Raw genomic sequence first — 9723 nt, 5'->3', positions numbered from 1 at the left:
GTACAATGACTATTATTATACATGATAACATAAATGAATTGGAAAATGCACACAAAAGTAGGAGGAAACTGAAGAGGGCATAGTGGATGATTCCAGGAAAAATAGATTGTTGGTGCTAAACCCCAGAAGAGTGGTTACCTTTCTGGCAAGAACACAGAGACTAAAAGGGCCACAAAAGGAATTTCTAGCATGCTAATAATGTTCTGTTTCTTGAACTGCATACTGATTACACAGACATTTTCATTTTGTAAAAATATAGTAGACCCTTCAACATGTTTGAGCTGGTGCAGGTTTACTTATACACAGACTTTTTTCAACAGTGACACTACAATACTACACAATCTGCAATCCAAACTACAATACTTGATTAGATCCATAATTGAATTCAGAGATATAGACAGCTGACTGCAAGTCATAAGCAGATTTTCAACTCTGTAGAGGGTAGGAGTCCATTAACTCCCATGTTGTTCAAGGGTCAGTTTGTATACTTATGATATGTATACTTTTCTTATATGTGTTAAATGTCAATAAAAAGTTTACTTAAGAAAACGTGATGTCCAGATTACCATTATTATACGAAATCATCACAGAAAGATGTCCTATGACAGGAATATTGAGCAGGAAATGCACTTAAGGGACAACATCAAATCAATGTAGGATAAACTCTTGACAACTGTTATTAAAACCAATTTGTGTCCTGCTCTGATACTATGTACCACCATTAGAAAACCACTGTATGGAGTTCTTCATCAGGCTCACTGAGACTTTAAGAATACTAAAGCACCATGGTACATGTAGGGCAGAGCTTCAAGTTCACACTACCTGGATGTATCATTTTGATCAGAAGTTGTTAGTGTAATTTACTTACTTTTAGATACTTCTGGATTGGATTTCTTACTGAGTCCTTGCTATTAGTCATAAAAATAATATTTATGTATTATAAAATAGCCTAAAAGAAAGATATTGCATACAATAAATAAAATCATTTATACTTTAAATACTAAGGGTCTTAATGTATCTGAAATATTTTTAAGTTTTTAAGAATAAGAGCTCAATGATAAGTTATGAACAGTTGAATTTATTACATATTTAAACATACACAAAAACATATGAAAAGATTTCACCCAAAAACCATGAAAAGATTCAAGATAAACATTCTATGTACACTGGACCCTAACAAAAAACTGATTATGTTAAAAGCAGAGACTATTAGGGTTTAAAAAAAATAAAGATACAGACATTTAAAAAATACTACATAGTACACACTTTTTTTTTAGAATTTACTATTAGAATTTCCACCTGTTTCTTCCCTATACACCCTTACTTCTGCATGTATACCCACTTCAAACTCTATTTCCACCCCACAGGCAGCAACTGTAGTTCCAATCTAAGCTGAATTTAGTTATCCTTTTGGACCTTAATGTCTCCATCATTTGGTATGCCATCATCACTGCTTTTATCAAATAGCAAAAGTCTATCAGAGATGAATCTGATTGACCTACTCCCATCTATCTTAAGTCACAGAATCCAAATAGGATAGAATACTTGCCTTCCCTTGGACCCCATCTCTAGTTGTCTAACATGACAGTATGCTTTCCTAACCTTTCTCTCAAGACAAATGCCCACAGCCTCTTATCATAGCTCACTTGATACAATATTCAGTCCTCTCTGACTCTAGATTCCTAGCAAACAAGTGTAAAACCAATGAGGTAGTATCTCATTAACCTAGTCTCTAAGGTTTAAATTTCATGGACTATTTGATAACATACCCAGATAGTAAAAAGGAAACACACTATAACATTAACAGAACTAGCAACCACTGCTTCATAAGATTAAAGCTGCCCTCTGATCTGGAGACTGAATGGACCTGCAATGTTTCATCTGATCGTGAGCAACTCAGAAATACATACCTTTCTTTCTTTAAAAAAGATACCACAGAAATGTCTCTCCCAGTCTCCTAATTAATACTAAGTAAATGTGGTAAAATATACATTTATCTCAATATCGATCTAATTTTTTTCAACATGTCTTTGAATTTAAGTCTGTTCTTGCCTTTGCAGAAAGAGGAATCTTTTTTTAGCCAAAAAGAATATCAAAGAACTGGGGGAAAAAAAAAACAGCAAAATGATTTATTTTCTATAGTCTTTAAAAAAAGAATTCTCCCCTGAGTTTACCTGTGAAAAGCCAATGAATTTCAAATAAATTAAGAGATGAGAACAGAATATAATACAGTTCTTTTATAAACATAAGAGATACTCAACTTCACTGTGTGTATACTTCCAGTGAAGACTTATGCCTTTTCTTCTAAGCTCTAGCCCTAGGTAAACACAGAATCATAGGTGGAAATAGGCCATGTTTAGCACTAGAAGCAGCATTCACAGTTCATTAACAGAATAAAGCGGAAAATGGTTAGGTAAATGAATATTACAACATAAAGAGTACTGATGATAAAACTGCAATAAAGTAACTTACATGATGTTTACAACACTTTTTTTTTTACCAGGTAGCCTAGTTGTAAATATTTCCATTAAACCACTGCCCTCTAAAGCCTAACCAACCACACAAACAAAAATCATCTTTTGTGACCATAAAATTGTGAAGAATTTGTACTCCGTGGCTCCTTATCTTGGTGGTTTTCAGAGTAAGACAAAAACTGTGTTAAGTGGTTTCACTGATTTCTCCATCTTGAAAAACTGCCAGTTCTGGAACTTCATTCATCCTCAAAACCTCTGCATAAAGCAAATAATCATGTAGGCTTCTGGGAAGAGGCAATTGACGGATAAAGCCATCAGACTGTAGGTGTTCTAGTTTTAGACGGGACCAAATTTCCAAACGACAAAGGTGGGTCAGGGATGGAACAGAGGCTGGAGAAACAAACGTAAAAAGAAAGATAAAAATGTTGAACCAGAAAGTATAACAATCCATTAAGGTAAATGCCCTTTTTCCCCCTCACCTCTGTTAGTAAAAACAAGTGGTATGTTACTTAGACTTACTTTTGAAAGATTACTTGAACCAAGATGACCAAAATAAACTCCATTTATTTATTCATTTTACAACTTTCCTGGTTCTTCTTCCTCCAATTTCTGGCCACACATTCCAAAGTCAATACCCAGCACCATATAGAATTAATGTTCAAATTCTAAGTATCTGGCAATACCAGCTGGGACTTAAGAAATGGGTGATCTAACTTTAGAAACGATAGAAGGGCACAGTAGCAAACGTTACTTCCCACTCACTCTCGCTGCAAATGGTCTCCAGACGTACCACATCAAGTGAATAAATATGTAGCTTATATTCGTTTTGCTCTTTTTATCCATGATATAGAATGAAATTATAAAATTGATAGAGAAAAGGAACCTTTACTGAAAGCCTACTATGCCATATGCCCGTACACATTCTATTTTTATCTTCCTTTACTGTGAGGTACATATTCGCATGCTCTCATAGAGACAAGAGAACAAGAGATTTAAGTAACTTTTCAAAGGCCAAACATCTAATACATGGTAGACCAGGATTCAAACTCAAATGCATATGACCCCAAAACATGCATGTATATGTATACATGCTAAAACCCCTGCTGCTAAAAGCTAATAACCAATTAAAAGGATAACCCACATATGCTTAATTAAGAATCACATGACAGTGGTTTTACTAAGATGAAAAGTGTTAACTAAAGAAGTTAATGTTCATGAAAACTAGGCGTACTAAAAACAGATACTGGTTTTATGTGAATTAAACCTAATGCCTTTGTAAGTGCAAGAAATCTTTTATAAATCCCTGTGAAATGAACCAAAGATTACCAGGCCCGGATCAGAGCAGCAAAGACAAGTACAATCAATAGCCCAACTGATATCAGACCTACTGGTCTGACTTCAAGTCTAGGGTTCTTTAATAATAGCCCACAGGGCCTGAGACATGCTAGTTCTCTGCCATCAGTATATCTTCCAAACCACTGAAGTTAGTCCATCATCTTAGATTTTAGTTTAAGCTTACTGGTTTAAGTTTAGTTCATTCAGAATTTGGATAACTCAAGTCATAGTGTTTCAAAATGCCAAATTAGAAAAGCAACAGAGTTATCTTATTTTGTAAATAAAACCAAAGTCTAAGAAGAGTATTCCCTTAAAGCATGAGTCACATAGATTCCCCAGTATAAAAATAAGACCACAGCAACAATATAGAGAACATTTACTTCCACTGTTTCCATATTTAATACTCTTTAAAATTTTCTGCTTATCTGTAAACTTAAAGGAAGAATCAGTCTCACTTCTAAGATGAGAAAACATAGATAAGGGGAACACTGGAGTGATCAGCAGGAAACCACATGGAAACCAAGCTCAAACTGCAAACCCCAACAGTTTTCCAAAGGAGTAGTAAGTAGGGTTCAACTTCAACAAGTAGGTGGTCCATGTTCAACTGTTACACATAAGGAAGCCCTCTCTTCCTCTGAGATCATGAACAATAGTTGGCCCTAATGTCACTGGATATGCACAAATGTAATAAAAGTTTCAGAAATGAGCACAACTGATTCTTGGTAAGCACCCACAGCTCGGCTGGTACAGACAAAATGTCCTAAGCACTGCAAACACTGATTATGCCATGGGCACAGCCAGAAGGAACTGACAGAGAATGTGGTAAGACTACAGAGCACGTGAGTTAAAGTGAGACTGTTTAAGATAATTTCTACTCATATTATATTACAGTTTAGTATGCACCTGGTTAAACTGAAACCTTTCTTTCTGCACATTCCTGTTAATGTAGATAGCTATTAAAAATCCAAAAGGAAGATAAAGGATGGCTGTGCAACCTGGAGGAGAGCGGCTGGCTCAGAGCTAAGGAATCCTTAATATTTCTCCAGCTTCATCAATTTGACAGACTACACTGACTTACAAACTCCTCAGTCTGACCAGGGAGTGTGCCTCTAGCTGTCCCACAGTCTCCTGTAGTGCAGACAAGCCTTTCAGAGCCATCTGACTACATCACAGGAGCCCTATTGCTCTATCTTTTACAACCAAATAAACCATTCATCTGTTTATGCGGATATGTGTGTAGAAAGCTTAATCATCTGTGATCAAGCCAAACTGGACCAGTACACATTTATTAGGGACTTTCCTGCTGGCTCAGATGGTAAAGAATCTGCCTACAATGCAGGAGATCCAGGTTCCATCCCTGGGTTGGGAAGATCCCCTGGAGAAGGGAATGGCTACCCACTCCAGTATTCTTGCCTAGAGAAGTCCATGGACAGGAGCCTGGTGGGCTACAATTCATGGGGTCACAAAGAGTTGGACACGACTAAGTACTAACATTTTCACACTTACACATTTATTATGGGAAGCTTATATGACTTGCCCATGTTGACATTGTACAGAAACAACAGAGCTGATACCAGATTCAAATGATTGCACCCCATGTCTAGGGTTTTCTAAACTGGTGATCAGTTCAGTTCAGTTCAGTTCAGTTGCTCAATTGTGTCCGACTCTTTGCGACCCCATGAATCACAGCACGCCAGGCCTCCCTGTCTGTCCATCACCAGCTCCTGAAGTTCACTCAAACTCATGTCCATCAAATTGGTGATGCCATCCAGCCATCTCATCCTCTGTTGTCCCCTTCTCCTCCTGCCCCCAATCCGTCCCAGCATCAGAGTCTTTTCCAATGAGTCAACTCTTCGCATGAGGTGGCCAAAGTACTGGCTGAAACTCAGCTTCAGCATCACTCCTTCCAAAGAAATCCCAGGGCTGATCTCCTTTAGAATGGACTGGTTGATCTCCTTGCAGTCCAAGGGACTCTCTAGAGTATTCTCCAACACCACAGTTCAAAAGCATCAGTTCTTCAGCGCTCGGCTTTCTTCACAGTCCAACTCTCACATCCATACATGACTACTGGAAAAACCATAGCCTTGACTAGATGGAAGTTTGCTGGCAAAGTAACGTCTCTGCTTTTGAATATGCTATCTAGGTTGGTCATAACTTTCCTTCCCAAATAATTCTCTTAACTTAATCTTCTAAACCACTGAAACTATTATAAATATCAAGAGATCTTTCCATTTAATAATTTTAAAAAGGAAAGAGTATAGTTACTCCAGTTACTGATTCTACTCTTAATGCACTATTTTGATTTTCCTCTTGTGAGCACAATAGATCACTGGCCTGATGAACAGTTAAAGGTAAGAACTATATTCATTTTAACATAGACAATAATATATTCATCAGTGCCATCTTAGTTTAATATGCCAGTGAATACTAAGGGAATTGTATAATCATATATGTAATATTTCAAGGCATGCAAAATTCCTATGAAAGTTTTAGTGATGCATAGTATTTCCAGATGTGTTGCCACTAGAGTGAGAGAAGATCAAGACAAGCCTTGAATTTATAATATGGAAAAGCCCAGAAATTGTATGTAAAACATAACTTTCATAAAAACCTGTTAAAATCAGATTTGTTAAATAAATCTCTCTTTTCCAACATTATGGCACTGATCATAGTCTAGAAAATGATGTATAAAACCACACTATATTTGGGTCACTTTTCTGACCCAATCATTTTCAAGTTAATATGTTAAACCCAGTTTACTTCCAGATCTATGAGCAGACAAGCAACCTTTACCTATTCATTTCTACATAGAAGTTTTCAATTTTGTTAACTTTGTCGTATGTACAAACAACAATCAAAATAGAAGGCCACATGTTATATGAAATTGTAGTAAAATTAAAATGATCAAAATAAACTCCAAAATTCTTAATTAAATTATTATGCTTGTTAATGCCAAGTTTACTATAGTACAGCAATACATATACACCATACAAACCCATTACCTATATTTTCCAGAACCATTTCATCACTAGCCTGCCCTCATGCCAATATTCAAATAATGTATCTGCCTTGACTTTATTTCTATGGTTCCTCTGCAGGGTTTTCCACATCAAATGCATTCATCTAACTTCTGGGCCATCTACTACAATGTGTATTTTCATCACTAATATAATGTCTTTATGGTTCCATCCTTTTGTTCTCAGTCTTCCTTAACTTACTTGTACAGTTTCTCTCTCTCTTCCACTTACTACAACTAAAAACTTAAACAAATATTAAAAGAAACTACCTAAAGATGCTGGAGTATAAATAAGAGATAGATTAGGACAGGAAATGAAAACTTAAAGAATGACCAGCAGAACAGCAATGAATAGAATGAATGGAAAGGGCACCACCCAGTAACAAGCCCTGAGCTGGAGTTGTGAAGCAAAAGTGAAAGTCACTCAATTGTGTCCAACTCTTTGTGACCCCATGGACTGTACAGTCCAAGGAATTTTCCAGACAAGAATACTGGAGTGGGTAGCCTTTCCTTCTACAGGGGACATTCCCAACCCAGGAATCAAACCCAGGTATACCGCATTGCAGACGGATTCTTTACCAATTGAGCCACAAGGGAAGCCCCAAAATACTGCAGTGAGTAGCCTATCCCTTCTCCAGCAGATATTCCCAACCCAGGAATCAAACTGGGGTCTCCTGCACTGCAGGAAGATTCTTTACCAACTGAGCTATCAGGGAAGCTGAGCTGGAGTTGAGGAGTCATTATTAACCAGTTGTGTGACTTTCAACAAGTCATTTAAGTGCTTCAACCTTCAGCTCCTCTTCTATGAAATGGGCATAATGTCTCATCTATACTATGAACATAATTGACACCTCTCTGAATCAAAAAATTGTAAACTGTACAATATATCATACAAATCCTAAGCATCTTCTAATCTAGTGAAATTGAAATGTTTTGGCTACACACTCAATTAGTGAAAAGTCTTTTGAGTACTTAACTCCAATGTGTGGATATTTCAGTTCAGTTCAGTTGCTCAGTCGTGTCCAACTCACTGCAACCCCACAGACTGCAGCATACCAGGCATCCCTGTCCATTACCAACTCCCGAAGTTTACTCAAACTCATGTCCACTGAGTCAGTGATGCCATCCAACCATCTCATCCTCTGTTGTCCCCTTCTCCTTCTGCCTTCAATCCTTCCCAGTATCAGGGTCTTTTCAAATGAGTCAGCTCTTCGCAACAGGTAGCCATAGTATTGAAGTTTCAGCTTCAGCATCAGTCCTTCCAATGAATATTCAGGACTGACTTCTTTTAGGATGAACTGGTTGGATCTCCTTGCAGACAAAGGACTCTCAAGAGTCTTCTCCAACACCACAGTTCAAAAGCATCAATTCTTTGATGCTCAGCTTTCTTTATGGTCTAACTCTCACATCCATACATGACTGACTACTGGAAAAACCATAGCCTTGACTAGATGGACCTTTGTTGGCAAAATAATGTCTCTGCTTTTTAATATGATGTCTAGGTTGGTCATAACTTTCCTTCCAAGGAGTAAGTGTCTTTTTATTTCATGGCTACAGTCACCATCTGCAGTGATTTTTGCCCCCGAAAAAAATAAAGTCTGTCACTGTTTCCCCATCTATTTGTCATATAGTGATGGGACTGGATGCCATGATCTTAGTTTTCTGAATGTTGAGTTTTAAGCCAGCTTTTTCACTCTCCTCGTTCACTTTCATCAAGAGGCTCTTTAGTTCTTCACTTTCTGCCATAAGGCTGGTGTAATTTGCATATCTGAGGTTATTGATATTTCTCCCAGCAATCTTGATTCCAGCTTGTGCTTCATCCAGCCCAGCATTGTGCATGATGTACTCTGCATAGAAGTTAAATAAGCCAAGCAGGGTGACAATATTCAGCCTTGACATACTCCTTTCCCTATTTGGAACCAGTCTGTCGCTCCATGTCTAGTTCTAACTGTTGCTTCCTGACCTGCACACAGATTTCTCAAGAGGCAGGTCAGGTGGTCTGGTATTCCCTTCTCTGTAAGTTTGTTTCTCCACAGTTTGTTGCAATCCACACAGTCAAAGGCTTTGGCATAGTCAATAAAGCAGAAATAGACGTTTTTCTGGAACCCTCTTGCTTTTTCGATGATCCAGCAGATGTTGGTAATTTGACCTCTGGTTCCTCTGCCTTTTCTAAATCCATCTTGAATATCTGGAAGTTCATGGTTCACGTAATGTTGAAGCCCTGGCTTGGAGAATTTCGAGCATTACTTTACTAGCATGTGAGATGAGTGCAACTGTGCGATAGTTTGAGCATTCTTTGGCATTGCCTTTCTTTGGGATTGGAATGAAAACTGACCTCTTCCAGTCCTGTGGCCACTGCTGAGTTTTCCAGATTTGCTGGCATATTGAGTGCAGCACTTGCACAGCATCATCTTTTAGGATTTGAAATAGCTCAACTGGAATTCCATCACCTCCACTAGCTTTGTTCCTAGTGATGCTTCCTAAGGCCCGCTTGATTTCGCATTCCAGGATGTCTGGCTCTAGGTGAGTGATCACACCATCGTGATTATCTGGGTCATGAAGATCTTTTTGGTATAGTTCTTCTGTATATTCTTGCCATCTCTTCTTAGTATCTTCTACTTCTGTTAGGTCCATATCTAACATGGCAAGTCACTATATTATGCAAAATTTTTATCAAAATTCATCTGCCAAATTTCTGTTTTTCCTGGTATCAGTTTACAAGCTAATTAGAAAGTTTCATTTTTTCACATTATTATTAAATGTATTCAAAATCTTAGGAAATTATTTCCATGTAGTTTAAGTGTGTCAATACACACTTAGGTCATGTACATTGTTTTTGAAAAGAAAATCTTGCAATAATAGAAATATTTCTTAGCATCTGTTTTTAAGATCATCTCC

At 37.4% G+C, this 9723-nt stretch overlaps 1 protein-coding gene across 3 annotated transcripts in view; it reads right to left on the bottom strand.

Annotated features, from left to right (window-relative positions):
* Positions 1–1058: 1058 nt before the first annotated feature.
* ASB3 (ankyrin repeat and SOCS box containing 3) overlaps positions 1059–9723 on the bottom strand; it is a 128457-nt gene continuing 119792 nt past the window's right edge. For 2 of the 3 annotated variants that reach the window (XM_010841687.1, XM_010841688.1), the window contains exon 10: positions 1065–2864. In XM_010841687.1, the coding sequence (XP_010839989.1) occupies positions 2659–2864 (206 nt within the window). In that variant the 3' untranslated portion in view covers positions 1065–2658. Of the gene's footprint in view, positions 2865–9723 lie in introns of all 3 variants that reach the window. The other variant, XM_010841686.1, reaches the window with a different exon arrangement.

The sequence above is a fragment of the Bison bison genome, unplaced genomic scaffold (assembly GCF_000754665.1).
Source record: "Bison bison bison isolate TAMUID 2011002044 unplaced genomic scaffold, Bison_UMD1.0 scf7180017864166, whole genome shotgun sequence".
Taxonomy (NCBI): Eukaryota; Metazoa; Chordata; class Mammalia; order Artiodactyla; family Bovidae; genus Bison; species Bison bison.
Note: the sequence above shows the minus strand (reverse complement) of the source record. Positions and strands in the feature narration are given on the sequence as shown.